This window comes from Pyrgilauda ruficollis, unplaced genomic scaffold, assembly GCF_017590135.1.
Source record: "Pyrgilauda ruficollis isolate IOZ18807 unplaced genomic scaffold, ASM1759013v1 scaffold19, whole genome shotgun sequence".
NCBI lineage: Eukaryota > Metazoa > Chordata > Aves > Passeriformes > Passeridae > Pyrgilauda > Pyrgilauda ruficollis.
The window spans coordinates 1,419,160-1,437,540 of record NW_024518095.1 but is presented as its reverse complement, the minus strand read 5'-3'; the positions used below and the strand labels follow the sequence as shown (position 1 = coordinate 1,437,540).

At 38.2% G+C, this 18,381-nt stretch overlaps 1 protein-coding gene across 1 annotated transcript in view; it reads right to left on the bottom strand.

The window, feature by feature from the left end:
* Positions 1-18,344, bottom strand: part of ARID2 (AT-rich interaction domain 2) — a 92,810-nt gene extending 74,466 nt beyond the window's left edge. Inside the window, exons 1-3 of the mRNA XM_041465579.1 lie at positions 17,381-18,344; positions 17,127-17,220; positions 15,910-16,007 (exon numbers count right to left, since the gene is read on the bottom strand). Of these exons, the coding sequence (XP_041321513.1) occupies positions 15,910-16,007; positions 17,127-17,220; positions 17,381-17,472 (284 nt within the window). The 5' untranslated portion in view covers positions 17,473-18,344. The remainder of the gene's footprint in view (positions 1-15,909; positions 16,008-17,126; positions 17,221-17,380) is intronic.
* Positions 18,345-18,381: the final 37 nt, after the last annotated feature.

Here is an 18,381-nt window from a genome sequence, read left to right as displayed (position 1 = left end):
ACTGTATCACTGATTAACCACGACACTGGTATTTCAGTTTTATCTACAAAAAGACATAACTACTACCACGAAGAAAGGAAGTTCCTAATTATAATTTAAACTTCCAAAGCACATCAACATAATGAGACAGGAGATATTAAATCATCATATTCCAAGCTGAGAAAATGCTCCTTTGTGAGGAAAGTCACATACTTCCAAGACAGAAGCTCCCAGGCACAAAACACCTTAGTGCCAGCTAGTCCACAGTTAAGTTCTTCAATTGTGAAAGTAGTCTTCCACTGCCATCATTTCCTTTTCAGAACTTTCAAAAAAACCCCTTTAACTTAATTGAATTTCTTAGGTATGAAATATTACACCTCCTATACAACTGCAGAATACAGCTCTTGACAATGTGTTTGGAGTCAACAAACACTTATTGTAAGTAACATTTTATTAAAGTGAAAACAAGCTTGCAACCTTCAGGGTGAGAACTACAGCACAGGAAAATAAACACCCTTTCAACCAAACGCTCTTTGTAAGGTGTTCTTACCAAAAAATCTTGCCAATCGTAGGGAAAGTCAATTTCACTTACTGCACTGCTATACTGAAAATGAATATGCAATATATCCTCAGATTAATGTACATTTGTTCAGGTAAGTGTTGAAGTTCAGACTCAGGACTCTGTTTCTCCATCAATAACCTCCCAACTACATGTCACAGAACACACAACTAGAAAAGGAACATAATGTGACTTCACTCATTGACAGCACTTAAATCTCAATTACTGAAGAAAAGTTGGGTGCTACAGAGAATACCCCAAGAGGCAGCCAACAGCTAAGAAACAGTTTTAAATTCTAAATCACTAATATAACACAAGAAAAAAGGGTGGAAGACCAACCACTTGCTCAGAAAGACGCCACTCGCTCAGTACCTTAAGTGTTACTGTTAAAAAGCACACCTTCTTTTTAGACAAAGGTATAGCGGGGAAAATCAGTCCTTCAGATAGATGATCACACCTAGTTTCACAATGAAATCAACACCTAGTTTTCTCTCTTTAGTTTGTTTTTTATGATAGAGTCTGTTTATTTTTTGATTCCTCAATCAACATCCATTCTAACACTTGAACATGAGAAAAACGCATGACGACTGAGATATAAGATAAAAAAAGCACAGCCACAATGTCAGTCGCATCCAGCAAATAAGTACTGCTGTTCATTGGCATGATCCTGCAGCTAACACACTTCCATGGGATCTGCTTCCTCTAAGGGAAGATGTTCTTACCTTGTACAGCATGAGCTGGATTATTGCCACAGCTGTGGTCTTTGAACTGATCAGCACTTAACAGAAGTCCATAAGAGCAAAATATTACACTTAAAAAGTAAAAAGAATGAACAGAAACTCTGATACATTCTCTCACACGCTCTTTTTTTTTTTTTTAAATACCATTTGAACTGCTTAAAAAAACCTCAACACACCAAAATAACCAACCAACAAAACAAATCCCAGAAACCTAACTTGGTTATAAATAAATACAAAACATTACATAAATAATGCTTCAGATATCCTGCTAGATGGCTCCTGGAATTTACCATCTTCTTTTTTGGCATTTCAGTTCCCACAGTAAGAAAGATCTACCTATCAAGGATTTGAGCCTTGGTAGCATGTTACTGAACAGTATTTTTTTTTTCAAATGCTTCTCTATTCCCTCTCTGACAAAACAACCAAACAGTACTAAGGATTCTCCCCTTCCCTGTCCTGGGGTGACTGTATGGTCTGGTATTGTCTCAAACCAGGACATTCCCTTACTGATGGTACATTACAAAATTTCCTAACAATTCTACATTTTACACTTGATTCCTGACACTGTATTTTCAACCTTAACTGTTTTATGTTTTATATTGCTCATAATAATCAACACAACTCTAGTGTAATTATTATTAACTCCCTGCTATTTGTACTCTTTTTACCAAATACCCTCATGCTACTAAAATAATTTTAATCAATCATTCTCATTACATTGATGCCAAACCCCCTATTTATGGCAATTTGTAAAAAAAATTCCAAGGAGACAACAAAACAGTTAAGTTCTTAAAGTTACTTAAGTGACAAGACTTGATCTCTTGCAGTAAAAACTAGTTAAAAAGGTGTGAAGAATATCTATTAGATTAATACATGTCTAAACATGTGAAGTTCTTTCCTCTATATTCTCTGGGTTGCTCTTCCTCCTTAGTCTATAATGGGACTTCCCTGCACAAGAGTGACAGCCTCCAGAAATTTAAAAGGCAGGCAAACAAGAAAACCCTTTCTTTAGAGAAGATTAACCACAAGGCCATATAAATAACTTTAAAAACTTAATTAAAAGTAAACAAATAAATAAACGACAGCAGAAATAAGCAATTCAAGACTAGAATCTGCTAACTTGCCTCTCTAGCAGCAATGGAACCCTGATGCAGGTCTCCATGAAAGTAGGCCTCTACAATTAAAAAACACTACCAGTCCTCACCAGTACCACAAGCCTAAAAGCAGAGCTTTTATCAGTAGCCATAGCCATATCACTACTGCAGGCCAATGCCAGCAGCACAGCAGCCACTCAAGCAACAGCAGAACTGTCTGCTTGGAAAGGGATACCACAAGCTGCTATTTAAGATAACAGCAATAATTTCTGATGTACATAAGCAAGTAAGAATGATGACCTATGCTCCTTTTACCCTCCTCTATGCACTGAGGTAGGACAAGGGGTAGAGAAAGGAGATTGTGTACTCCTTTTAAACAATGTGTCACTTTTATTCTCTGGAAACATCAGCATGGCTGACAGCTCAAAACAGAGTGGCAATAAGCACTATTGTAAACACATATTTACATTATCTTTAGCAAAAAAACCCAGCAATTAATAGCTACACCAATCCAATCTCAAAGAAATTCCAATCATAGCAGAATCAAAATCTATGTAGCTGGATGATAGTATCTGTCTAATATAGCAGAAATTGCAGAGTTGCACGAAAAGTAGTTTGTCTACATCTCTGACTAATTCACCTGCTCTCTGCTCACTAATTGTTTTGATCAGGGCAACCTACATTCCGTAACTTGGAGTAGTTTTAAATAACAGCCATTTGATGTATTTTGCTTAGAGAAAGTTGAGTTTAAAAGCTGTCTTTCCAAATTGCGTAAGCCTAAGGTCTAGGACAGGAAACAATTCTGTATCACAAATGATCAGGAAATGCCATAAAGAAACAGTACTTTGCACCTACTTCCACCTGTGAGATCCAAACCGGGTCTCTAAACCTTTGTGTGGGTAGGTATAAAAATATTGTTAGAGTTCTGGAATGTTTCCTCCATTAAATCTTTTTCTTTTGTTGAAAATTCATTCTTAACATATATGCAGCATTAGAAGTGGGACAGGAAACCTATGCAATCTATCCCAAACTTAAGCTGACATCCAGACTTGTATATGCTCTCTCTACATACGTATGCAATAAAATGTATCAACTGCTTATATAATCAATATACAAAATGAAGTATACACAGGCATTACTAATTTTCTCAAAGTGACAACAGCATTTGAATAAATTCATCCTGTTCCACAATGGTAACTTTCTCAGCTTTTTTAAGTGCAGCAATGCCCATGAAAAACTATTTTCCAAGATGAGACCTTTCTCCCTGCAAGCTATTTAAGGAACAGATAAAATCCTTTATTTGATTATATGCAATTTTATGCCTTTACAGTATTTTAATATAAGGATAGAAGTAACAGTAATTGTGATGATGGTAGGGTTTTTTTAAACCAAAATGAAAAAGGTAAATTCAGTGTTAATGAAAAAATATAAACTAACAGAACAGAAATAAATTCTGTACGTGCAGCACTGGTAGTGTAAGCAGAGACACAGAAGAACCACTCTAAGGTTTATACCAGTAAATCAGAACCTCACTGGAGGAAAGCAGATGGTGCAACTCAGTACTTTACAAATGACAGTCTTCACTCAGCATCGACCCAGCATCTGGGAAACAAGTCAATTAATATCCAGTGAACAACTGAAATGAGGGAGTTGGCTATTAAAGAGTAATTTATCAGCATTTGATTACATAACCCCTCCTTTTCCTTGTACAGTATCTACCTCATGCACCCTTCCAAACAGTCTTCTCTCCAAAATTCCCATTCCTGTCTTTTGATACAGCACATGAATGCACCCACCTCACTCAACACTCGTATTTCTTCCACCTGCCATTCAACTACCCATGCACAAAAGGTCTCCTCCCCTGCCCTCATTAAAATACCTCCAAAGGGCTTGTCTTTCCTCTCTCTTGGCCTACAGGTGACTGAGAAGCAGCAGTGTTTTATATGGCCCAGCTGGCAGCAGAGTTGGCATGTGTCTCCAGCTGGGTTCCTGACTATTCAGAGTACAACCGTCTCCTACCAGGCCAGCAACCCCGCAGTACCTGTGCATTTTACATCCTCCAAGCTGCACATCTGCATCAGCTGGCTGCTTGCTCAGGAGATGTGTGTCTTTGCAATGAGCAGCTGCTAAGTCAAGATATACATGAAGTCTCTGAAGCTACAAACCATAGCACATGCATACCATCTGAGCAAAAAAACCTCTTGAGGAAAAAGACAAGGGGGTCACTTCCCCCTGGTGACCTTCTACAGTAGAATCCTGTATTGGGCACCTTCTAAAGACTCATCCAGTAAGGCAATCAGGTCCACAATCCCACATATTTACACTGTTACTGTGTTATAAGGTATGTGAACAACGATATTTATCTCACGTGCATTACACTTTAACTTTCCATCATTATTTCCACAATATAAAAAAATATTTTAGTTATATTTATTTTGATACTGTGGACACTGGATATCAGCAATACTAGGGATTGCACTATACCAATGACGACAATACAAATAAGTAAACTCTTGGGTAAGTTTCTGTAAACAAGAAATAATGGAAATAGCTTTTTGTTTTTCTTGCTCAAGGTATGCAGCTCACTTTCCCCAGCAGGGAAAACAAGCTTCTATTAGTTTACACATAGAAAGAACAAAACTTGTAACTTTCATAAACCCTTTAAAACAGTAACAACTGCCGAAGTTGCAAGTCTTGCTTAGCTGGAAAGACCTCCTGAAAACAACTAATAAACAGTCTTTACACCAATTTCAGTATCCTAAGTTTTGAATGTATCTTTATTGACTTCACTGGTTTACTTTCTACCCTTGCTAAGGCAGGCACAGTCTGTGTTAATATATACGGTCCAGATGTTACACACCTGACCTTTACAAGTGCACTGCAGGACTGACACAGGATGCCACCAATTTCAGCCAAACCCCAAAGAGGCACGAATTCTACCTAAGCCAATCTAGATGCAATTCAACAGCACCATACAACTAGCAAAATATTTTTGCTTTCTAACAGGCACACGAATTTATGGCACACAAACAGCCATACAGAAGAGTATCAGTATGCTTAGGAAAGCTGGGTGATTGTTCAGAGTTATGTGCAGAACAGTATATAATTTTTAAGTCACCTTTTGCTTTGATCTTAAGAAGCACTTCCTTCAACAGCTGGACTAATCCTACTTACAAGACAAACAGCTTATTAGTAGAATGAAATCTACTAGAGAAAAATGAGAATTGTACACTGGCAATATAAAAATCTAAGCAGAAAAAAACATTGTATTTATCTACCACAAAACCTACCTTTCTAGGAATGTAACTACATTTCAGTAACAACAGCATATTGACTACAGGACATATTAGTGAAACAACACTAAATATGATTAAATCATTGGCAGCAAGTATTGTATTTTGATTTTCTAACCTATTACCTTTTTACTATGATACCATATGCATTGACTAATAGAACACCTTTCTAATTAATAACTTCATGTTACATGAACAGAGAAGGACACGGCATTAAACAGGATAACAAGTTCAGCAAAGCTGGAAGGAAATACAATAATCTGAAGCATTTGGGGAAAAAAAAATCCAAAAACCCCACTTAATACAAGTGTTCCAAGCTGTATGGTAGTTAGGGCCCTGTATATTCTTCAAATCCAACTACACACAGTATTTCACTACAGAGGTCAGCCTTTGCACATACCTCTGCTCAGAAACAATATTTCCACTTAAAAAATTTTTTAAAAATTTTATTTCTATGCCTTGGAATTACAAAAATGACCTTGGAAGAACACGCAAAATGTACCCAATGCTGCAATGCCTGACTAGGTCCTGCAGAGTAGCTGAAAACACATTTTTCAGGTGTGTGAAATACCCTTTATACATTCATCTGGATCCTGTGAATGCAGCATGCCCACAGCTGCAGAATTTGTTTTTCAGGTACCACAGAATCTATTAGTGTTTTCCTGTAAAATTCAGTATTTTACTGTTGCTAGGCACCTGACATTTAGTGCTTTGTCCTCTTGCCCTTTTACTTGCATACACCCTTTTTTTCCTTCAATTTTCTTACAATTAGAAATTCATTTGATTACAGTAAATATCCCATGTGCAGTCAATGGGTACAGACATCAAGGGGAAAAGGAACAGAGAATGAATTATGGCCTGTAGTCAAAAGATTGAGAAGACAAATATTAGAAGAGAATGAGGTACAAAAAGATAGAAAGAGCTACATGCCCACATGGCTAACACCATGGAAGGCAAGACAGTGGAGAACAGATGCCCAGAAAGCAAATTCAAACCTCTTCAGAAATAACTAATATTATTAATCAATTACCACATTGAATGATGACTCAAAATGATGTGTACATTGATACAACAGATTAATACTGCCATGAAATTTATTCCCATTTCTTACAGAGAGTACAAGGCGCTACTGTAAACAATATTCTCTAAAAACACAGTTACAGTTGCACATTCATACTTATATGAGGCAATTCCTGACTTTTTTCCGGTATTTATTGTATAACTGCAGCATTATATGAACATGTACTGTTAGAAATTTTAATTTTCCTGGGGTTTCATAGATGGAGTTGGGGAGTGAAAAGCAGCCAAGAAACAACTCCATAATCTCCAACATTTCAAAACTATACTATCACCCCAAAATTACAGAGAACATCTGTGAATTCTGTAACATGGCACTGTTTACCGGTCCAGTGCCTAGATTCTACCTAGTTTCATGGAGGTCACTAAAAAATGGACACTCCTGACCAAAATAATCAGGGAAGGAAGAACTATTCCTAAGAGTATTTCCACAAGTTTTCTTCTAATATACGGATTTGAAAAGCAAACAAACTCATACACATAGTTCTACACCTATCCTATGCCATAATAATTATTAATATACTCAAAGATCTACCTCCAGAGTAAACTATTTTCACTTAGAAAACAATTAATTAAACCCCTGGAATGTACCCCAAATGGAAAGTTCCCCCAGTACATTATGTTCCAGTAATACAGGTTGTTATTGCACTTCAAAGAAATTGAACAGAGCTACTCAAAGTTAGTCACACGTTTTGGTGATCTACGGACCCGAGAATCCCTGCACGTGGTTGATCATGGAAGCACAGCAACCTCTGCATTGGGAGGCAGAGGCCAACCAGCAGACGTCACAGCACGTAACAATGCACAAATACATGCAGCCATAAATATGGTCCATCTAAACCTCAGCAGCCATGTCAAAAGTCCACCAAACTCTGACGGAAAAGGTCTGTGAAACAGAATGACTGCCTAGCAAGATTTTTATGTATCTTAAGCAGCTATGGATTGCCAAGTAACACTGTAAATTACTCTGAGAGACTAATAATCTCAACTGTTGCTCCTCCCACACCAACAGAAAATAGTATGAAGACAGTTCACTCTTACAGACAAACTTGCTCCAGTGCATCATTCAACAAAACTGCACTCTATTATAACTCTATTATGTGTGATCTCTCTTGCAGCATAACTACCTTGCTACAATTTATCTGGAGTCAAAATAAATGCATGCACATTCAGTTTAAAGATAGGAAAACAAAAAGTGGAGTACCCAGCTTCACTACCTTACTGCTTAAAATGTAACTCAGGTCTGGTTAAGACTTGAACTTGTTGCTCCAAGGAGACTGTGTATGAGATGTGATACCTCGCTCACTAATCTAGTACTTCAGGCAAAGCCTAAGCTCACTATTCTGGGTACCATCTTGCTGTTTTATTATCCTCCTTCAAGATAAGCTTCTTTCTTTCAATCGTTTCAATATTTCTCTGCTTAGGTATCCCAAGTTTATTTATTCCCTAAGGAATAAAGATTGTTCTTCCTCTCATCTGCGCTGTATTTTCTGCTTCTCGACACTGTAGAGGGCAAATAACCTTATGAATAGTTTTACTTTCCTCATATATTCCTAATTTATATTCATTTTCAAATATTTAAGATATAACATAGAAGCATGAAGAGACACAAACCTGCATTAAAGAGCTTAAAGTCTCACACTTCTCTTTGAGATAGGTAAACAAACATCAGTATAGCCACTTTATAAATATGAATAAAAAGACTGTAAATGACTTTACTAAGGCCACAGAATCAATATGTATCAGACTGGTAACCAGAAACAAGATCACGTGATGGGATCTCTGGCCTATCCCCAATCTCCTCTGTGAACTGCGCTGACCTGTAATTATGTGGACTGATACTACAGTAACTCCAAGCAGTCCCATTTAAGCAGTAAAACACCACTACGACACTCAGAATGAGCATTTTAAAACAAAACACAGCAAAACAAAACACAACAGCTCATTCCCATGACCTTACATATTTAGTTCTCAGTTCTCCAATTCACCAAACATAACATTAGAACTGTTTGCAAAATAAAACAGGATTTCTCAGTATTGATCAAAGAGGAATTTGAAAAGGCAGTAATAGCAGCCTCTTTTATGGACAGTTTAACTAAGGCTCAAAACTAAGAAATTTTCCTGTCAGAATTGGATTCTATAAAACAATTGTTAACTGGATTAAAACTAGATTCTATAAAAACAATTATTAACAATTAAAACTGGATTATTACAAAAATAATTGGCTTTAATGTATTTGGGTTTCATCTTATTTGACATGTGCTCTCAAAGTAAAAATCGGAACCTCTGTGTACCTCTGGTACCTCATCTGTAAAAACTAATGAATTTTATTTCTCTATTTCACTACTGGGGAAAGGGTTAAGAAAGAAAAAAAAAAATGGGTATGAAAGTCTTATCTATTGAGGTTTAATTGCAAATAAGCAAGGTAATTAAAGCCTGCTAGCTCCAGAATAAAATTAAACAAACAAAAAAACAACCAAAACCAAACCAAACAACTTCTCTTAGCCCAGGCTTATTCCATTTCACAAGGAAAGAAGTAATACCCTTGCATTCCATATACATTCTTGATCATATTGTAACTAGCTTAGCATTCATTCAAACCTAAGACATTAAAACAGATACTAATAGTTTTAAGGCATGAATTAATTTAAATACTGTTTTGGTTTAAGAATAGAAAATGGTCTTAAATAATTAAGTTTCCACCAATTCTTAGAAGATTAAGTAGGTGCTAGAAGTCACCACATTTACTACAGTGTTGCCAGAAACTTGCTCTTTGTAGATTATCAGTTCTGACATCTGCCCATATAAGCTTTCAAGTTAAACAACCAGAATTCTGAATTAAAACTGAAGAACAATATTCATCCCTCCCCAAAAAAACTAATGTCCTTAACAGCAGCAACTTAGGTAGTTTCTACAAAAAGCTTGCAGAAAATAATCAGGAAAATATGTTAATATTCATCACACTTATTTTTCACTGTAATTTCCAGCAGTAAAAAGGAGTTCACCCTCTGAAGAAAAAGCTGAGAAATTTTGATAGAGACCAAACTCATAAAAAACTGGTAAACTGGTATCACAATGTAATTCTAACAAAGAGCAATTTTAAGGTAGCTATGTCCCCTTTCACCTGCTGCTTGCTCCCTTCAGATGAGTACTAATGCAAATGTTGTATTGTAAAACTTCGGTTTTCCTTTGAGCAAACTCCCAACAACCCTGACAAGACCACAATGGTCCAAATAAGTAACTTCTATTGAGAGATATTCTGAGATTTTAACAACCAACATACTTAATTTCCCTAAATATATAAAGCTTTATTTCATGAGCAGTAACTAGTCTTCATTGTATGTTGTCTGTATGATTCAGTACAACTAAAACAAAATTCCCCCTTCAACTATGTAAAATATTCACTTCAAACTTTAAAAGAAAGGCCTTAGACACCTGACTGAAACATGCATTTCAATTTTTGTCTTGAGGAAGGAAAAGCAAATTTTAAGAAGAAATCACAAAAATGTCATCTATGTATTTGTTTCCTGTCTTGGCAGTGACTGCAGGATTTGGGACAAAATTAAGTGCAAAAGATTCCACGAGGTCAAGTCCATAGGTATGCAAGATGAAAGCCTTCATTATGGCATTATTCAAGGATGGACAAAACCTGTAAGGTCAGCTGGTCTCTACGCCATACCTGCTGCGCACGTATTGGCGTCCTGGCCAGGATAGTGCCCGGTGTGGGGGTTGCCCCCTACTCTGCCTGACATACTATTCATGCCAGAAGGTATTCAGGTGTATCTTGGGCGGTTTTGTGCTACTGTCTGCTCTGAATTTTCTCCTTCAGTTTTATCTCAGCTTACAGATTAGCACAACCTCTTATTTTATTTAAAATTACCTCTCTTAACTGTTTAGACCCTTCAAAATGCTGGGAAGATATAATTTCCCCTTCTCTAACACAAACTGTTAATTGAGCCAAGCAAAACGTATTTATTTATCAAATTTTTTTTTTTTAAATCACTTAGTCCCTTCAGCTTTCTTAACATTTTGTTGCTCTTCTCTAAGTATTTGTTAAGCTACCCCACCTGTTGCAAAGGCTCTGAAGTAAAGAGTACTCCAAACACAGTCCCATAATCTTGTACAAAAATCTATCTCCCATTTGTCTAACATTTGCTCAATGCCTTGGTGGATGCAACCTAAACTTGTTCTGAATTTTACAAAGTCTATATATCATATTTCAAACTGGGGCCTGTCCTTCCTGCCAGAAGCATGCACAAATCCTTTTCATATGAAAGGGAGTTGGGTTCACACAACTGACAGGATTATCAGGCCCACAGTATCACTCCTATCCCTTTTTCAGCAATACTGCTTTCCAGGTTATTCCCTCACAATGAATACCTGTTTTGGATTACGAGCCCTTGATTGTTTTAGCTTGCAATTTTCAAACTAAATCTCGTTTGTACTTTCCAACATTGTGCCTAATTTCTTTAGATTTTCTTTTCTGCCCTGACTTGTACTTAACTCCTCTTCTATCATTGCCTGCTAATGCTTAAAGTGTAGTATTCAACCTCCCATAAAGTTAAGCAAAGCAGACACTAAATATACCTAAAATGGCTAAACTTGTATTACTACGTGCATATGTAAGCACTGATGATACTCTTTTAGCACCTAAAACTGCTGTGACTCACCACATCTATTCTTTATACTTTGTTCTATTTTTGTTTATGGCCCTTCATCCAATTTTTCATTAAGATGACTATCCATATACATACATAATTTCTTAACAAGCGATTTTGAGATGTATTTGAATTTCAGAAAATATTTATAATTTTACTATAGCTACAACTTTCTATTCATTTACTGGGGCCTTGAATCTGCAATCTGATCTGGCAAACAAGCCAATCCTGTACTTCTCCATACTCACTGAACTGTGTGCAGATGCTGTTGCAGTATCTGATCCTAATTTTAAACACTAAGCAAGAATAACAAAAAACCGCTCCTAAAGTAATTTTTGCTTAGAAAATTCCAGGTTTCTTATTATTGTTTCCCTGATTTTTTTTTTGCCATTATATTACTAAGAACAGAATTGCTTTCATCTAGTTCTTAAGCTCATGCTTTTTTTTTTCTTTCCCCCTTTATTTTTTAAGAAATCAGTACTATTGTTTAATTTCTTAGAGGCATCTTGAAGATCAAATGACTTATAAATATCTTCAGATCATTCAAGAATCCCCTCTATTTGTCATCAATATGGTTCTGATTTTTAACTGCTCACTGTTTTTCATCCTACTATATATGGAATTTCAGGAAATTCAGCATAATGGCTTGTCTTAATAACAACTTTATGCAACTTCTCATTTATGAACTGACCACTTTCCTCTCTATTTGACTTCCTCTTACTTCCTCAATATTTAAAACAGCAAATTTTTATTCACCTTAACTACTATTAGCTAATTACTACTGCCTTTGCCAAAAGCATACAATATGCATGTGCTGTCCACCTTTCAGGAATTCTCCATGGAACTAAGACAAATGTATTTTACCTTACAACTAGTCCTTTCATATAATTTATCTTAATGTAGATAAATAACTTTGAAAAGCAACTGATTTTCACTTCAGTTAGGCATACTTCATTCACACATTTAAGCTTAAAAGGCCTCTCACTCCCCCAAAATAGATGAAGATCCACAACAGAAATAAATGTATCACTTGCACTCACACTAAAACCAACAGCACCTTATACCAACACATGAGGTCACATCAGCCCAATTTTTTGTAGGACTGTAATGTAATCTACCAATAAGATGAAAAACAGGCTATATTCCATGTTAGCTTTCTTTTTACTGCCTGGGTGTTTACCAACAGAAACATAAAGGTACGTCCACATTACTGATGTTTACATGTATTACCCCATACTAAAATACTTTCATTAACATCATGAAATAATTTTTCAAGAAGCATTTAGAAAATGTTTTACTAATTCACCTCAAATGAAATGAAACATCCAATTTCCACTACATCCAAGGGAATTACACTCTGTGTTGTGTAAAGTCTTACAAAACTACATTAACAAGTACAGTCTATCAATGGTTATCGGCACTGTGGCTTTTGACTGCTCACTAAGAACCACAGTGCATAAATTACTTCACCTGTCAGACAGCTCAAAGCAACAGAGGCACTAAGTTTGTATAGTTCAGACTTCCCTATTATAAATTATTTTTTCCAGTGAGAGAAAAGGGAAAGGGCAGTGTAAGGGAGAAGGGGTAGATAGGTTATCATGTATTCAACTACCACCTATCATAAAACCTACTGGAACTGAATCACAAGTTTAAACAATTCACTACTTTAATGAACCCCAACATAGATTCTCAAAGACACACATCAAAATTCCAGGACAGTCAAGTGAAAAAGTTACTTAACCAAAAATACAAACCTCAAGAACTGCCTCAAGAAATACCATAACCCAATGACTGTTTTGCAAAACATTCAGTTTGATCAAGCCAACAGGACTACTGACCTCACACAAATAAATCCATTTTTAAATTTGTTTACATAGTAACTTTAAGTAAAAATAGCAGCATTATTAGTGGCAACACAGCAAAATGAACAAGTGGTCCATGCAGATTGAGATCTTATCTCAGTCAACACACTATGCCAGATGTTCCATAGAAAGAAGCAACTTTCATCACAAAACATCCCAAATCCAAATCTGCAATCATATTCATGAACGTGCACACTACTGAATCCCTCTGAATTCAACAGGGTGTCCATCTGCCAAGCAGATCCCTCACTTTACAGTACACATGACATATGATTGGATAAAAATTGAACTACAAGTTGATAGGCCTCAATTTGTCTGGCTATGCTTGGAAAGTCATTACAGTAGTGAGGCCAAGATTATAGCCATACTCGAGGTTCACAAAACACACTTTTTGTTTTCCAAGGATAATTGCTCAGCAGTTCATTCAAATCAAGCCTTGTAAGAAACCTCAGATTATGTTCTTCAACACAGACAAGCTAGATCCTTTTAACAAATTTTATCATTAGAGCATTTTTTCTTTCCCTAGAACTAAATACTGTCCCCCTTACACCTTCTAGGTTATAGCTAAACAAACGTTAACCTAGCAGAGAGATGTGTACATACAGTCTTATTGCTGCACATGGAAGAAGGTGAACTCAGCTAGGAAACAGTTCACATACAACTTAGACTATGTGAGAAGCAACAGTGAGTAAAGCAGCAATTCAGAAGAAACAAAACCAAACAAAAACCAAAATGATCACTAAAAACCAGTCCACCCCAAAACCAACAACTTTGATAGTTTATTTCAGAATGGCTTAACAGAGTTTATGATAAAGATATTTTTAAAGATTCTTCATCTTAACTGTTTATCAACTTTTTTCCTAAATTCCAAATAAACAAAAACTCCTTAAATTATTTGTATGTAATCAGTTATATATGTATTCAACAACTGTAATTTAAATACTGTCAATACCAGCATGCCAATAATAAAAATAACATTTTTGTATGTCCGATTTGAATTTAAAAAGTAATACCTTATTAAAAATTAATAGTCATTAGAAGGCTAAATTAACATTGTGTTAACTGTCACAGCATATAATGGCTCTCAAAATACACATGAAAACAGAAATGACATACAATCTTCTACTACAAAAAGTTAAGCCATTCAAACACTTAAAAATATGGAAATAGGTAAAAACAAAAAAACTATCATTTTGCTAATTAAATGTAAAATCTAGTCAACTAACAAATTACATGCTCCAACAGAAAAACTCAAGAAGCAAAAAACTGCTTTCTGAGATGTGACAAATCTTCAGCAACACTATTTCAGTACTATGTAAGAGAGGAGGGAAAAAAAAAAAAAGAGGGAAGGATATCCTAAAGCAAGCTTCTCACTTAATTTCTAGGCCTGCCACCAACCATAAACTCTACTTCAGCTATTAACAATGGTAGTTTCTTTTCTTAACCTGAATCTTAAAGAAATTGTATGCCACCACCAAAAAAAAACCCAATATTTCAGTAACTACAAATATCTGGCTAAGGTTTTCCAGACATCACTGAAACTCAGTAACTGCTCCACTGTGCTATGAACTCTACAGCTTCAAGCTGGAAGTCAATCTAGGACAACCAATAGAAAGTGCACCTGTACAATTACTGCATTTCCTAATTCAGAAGGCCAACTAGAAACAGATAAAGCTTGTGTGTACTCAGCTCACCAAAACAGAAATCCGAAAGCCCATACTTATTTTGTACACACTGCACATCTATATTATCATTAACTGCAATGAAAAAATATTGCATTTGTAATTCAGAAACAGAAAATTACATTCCTTAACCAACATACCTTTAACTTCATTCTAAATGAAATATAAGTATCCATATATGTAGTATCTAAAATTGCTATACACACAATCATTTAAAAACCTTTTCTACAAAAAATAATCACCCAAACTTAATAAAAATTAATTTTTTAAAAAGTAATCTAGTAAATGAATAGTACTATAGATAGTAATTTAAAACATTCAATATGAGCTCCATGCAACAATGAAAAATAACCTGTATCACAAAAAAATAATCTGCATCATTTCCAAGGCATGCAACCTTATTTTAAAACCTGCAGAAATTTACTATTTTACAAGTAATAAAATGATTATTTAGCTCTTTGTGCTCTAAAATAGAATTATATATGCTGCTAGTAATTGAGAACAATATAATTTGTGCAACAGTCTACCTTCCTGCAGATGCATTTTCATTCAACATCTGACCCCACTAAGCAGTAAACAAATTTACATGTATCAACAAATTTCAGTGCTCCAAATATTAAACTAAGTTTCTATAACTGCAATAATGTGATCTCTTAGTAACAGTCCTTTAGTACCGTCATTCTAAAACAATCAAAAAAAAAATGGCCTCTGACATATATTGTTTGTGTACTTGGGATCCCTTCAAAGTTTAAGGCCTGGAAATGTAAAATAAAAAAACCAAAACTACAAAACAGAATCACCTTTAACTGATCACTGCACCAGACGAGAAAGAAATTACAAGGGTTTTTTCTGCTTTATTTTATAGCATTTTAAAAGAGTAGGGATATTTTTATTATTGCACACACTGAAAACTAAATATAACCCCGCACTCAAAAATACTACTGCAACAGCTTGATAGCACTCACCGCAAGTAATACTGTTTTAAAGCGAAGGCAGCGTTAGAACAACTTCTGGGAAAGTTAAACTCTTCTACAATTTCTCCCCACTGATTCTTCTCTGATACCTGTCAAAAACAACACACAAGCCGAGATACACAACGTACACGTAAACATGTTGCTGACAGCGAACATCACAAAAAAAAAACAGGCTGCCATGAAGCAAATAGATAAATATATTAAAAGAAACAAACATGAATGTATATGGGATTTAGGACTATATATTTTACTGGCAGTTGATAGTATTCCCCTTTCAGGAATAATCCCGCTTCTCAGGGGTCTTTCACTGCATTTATTTTTTAATATACACATTCATTTTTTCGGGGGGAACGGCCGGGAGTGGTAGTATTGTTTTGGGGTTTGTTTGTTTTTGTTTTTACTGCCTGGACAATAACCAATCGGGAGTCCCTCTGTCGCCCCCTTTTAAATCCTAACGCGGTCCGTTAAAAACCCAAAGAAGTTTAAAATAATGCAGGGAAGTGCTGGCGGGGGGCGCCCCCTGGGCTGCGGGGCGCGGGGGCGCCGGCCCGGGGGGTCCCCCCAACACAGATCCACAGACACAGAGAGGCCTTTCTTTTGAGGCCTACATTTCTGTCCCCAGCCTTGAAGCCTAAAGATGGCTATTTGATTACACACCGTCTTGGGTGCCCCTTTTGTTATTTTTCCCAGGGAAGGGCTCGGAGGGCAGCGCCCGGCCCCCCCCGGCTGCGAGGATCGTTCCCTAGCCCATGCTCCGTGCCGATTATCGATGTTAAACATGCCCGCTAATTTTGAGTTGCACTAAAACTGCACTCAGACTCTTTCCTCTGTCTCTCCCTCTGCAAGAGAGACGCACAGAGCTGCCACCACAGCCGAAAGAAGCCTGCTCTCGCCGCCCAGCAGCTCCCTGCTCCCCCCTCGCCTTCCCGTGGGAGGGGGGCATGGGCGAGGGGGTCCGGCGGAGGCGGAGGAGGCAGGAGTGGGGTGCGCGCCGTACCCCCGGCTCCCCCTCCATCGCTCCGCCGACAAGGCCGAGCCACCAACCTGCCTATCTGCTCGCTTCCTCCTTCCACCCCCCACCTTCTCTAACCGGCTTTAAATAGGACGGTTCCCGGCCACCTCGGCTCCCCCCGCCACCCCCGGGGGTCAGAGGAGACTTTTGGGAAGAGGTTAGTGGGAGGGAAACCCAAATTAAAACTTCCACTCACCTTCCCAAATCCGCCTAAAGTGGTGACTCTGGTATAGAGAGCGTGAAGATCCAGCTCCTTCCCACCCACCACGGGGATCTTCTTAAAAGGAGACCTGCCAAAGGAGATACACACAAAACACCACAACTTGTCAGCTCTGCCCCCTTTTCTCCCCTCGCTGGGGCTGCCGTGTCCTTCAGGGAAGGGGCTGGAAGTTGGATCTGGTCGATTTAAAAGCCTCCCCCCCTCCCGTTCCATCTCCCCATTTTCCTCACCCTCTGCTGTGGTGAAACTGCCGCAGCTCGTCCAGGAAAGCGAGTCCCTTTCTCCGCTGGTCTGCGTGGTTTTTACCCGTCGAATTTGCCATTTTTGTAATAAAAAAGGTTCTCGTAAAAAAAAAAAATCCAATTGAAAAAAAAAAAAAACGGCCGACAACAACAACAACAATCCCCGGCTCCTCCTTGTCTTTAAGAGACCCAGGTGCCCGTGCTCGGCCGGGGATCAGCCATGGAGAGGGGCTTGTTTAAAAAAAAGTTTAAAAGGAATAAGGGAGCCCCGAGAGTGTGGTAATTGCGAGTCCTGTCTCCACACAACACACGGGCGAAGAGGCAGGGAGGGAGAGGGGCACCTCTCAGTAATTCCTCCTCCCGCGGCTGCTGCCTCTCTCAGCACCACAAACCCAGCCGATCCAGCCTGCACATGAGACTCAACATGGTGCTGCTGGATCACACAATGAATTGGGTTACTGTTGTGGTGGGGCGGGGGGGGAGCCGGAGTGAGGTATTGACAGTGTGTGTGTGTTACAGCCGCGGCTCCATGCGATCTCCCTCCCTCGCTCGCTCGCTCCCTCGCTCGCTCCCTTACACACACACACTGTACAGCTACGGCGGCGGCGGCGGTGGCGGCGGCAGCGGGATTCACTTCTCTTCTCGCTCAGACAAAAAGATCTGAGGCCGCCGTGCTTCTGCCTGGACGAGAGCGCGACACAGCGGGCCCCGGAGGCCGGTTCCGGTACTGCAGGAGGCAGCTCCAAAGGCAAAAGCCAGCACAGCCCCAGCAAGCAGTTCCTGGCGGGGAACAATAGGCTCCTCTCGCCGCTAAGGGCTCATCTGCAATGTGCCGCAAACTTCACACAAAGCCGGGCGGAAAGAGGCGAGGGAGAGGGAGAAGAGGGAGGAAAAAAACGGCTACTACCGGCTGTTCCGGGGCGCGGGGCCGGTGCGGGGCCCTCCCGTGCCAGGCTCGCGCCGACCGGCCTCTCTCCGCTGGCTGCCGG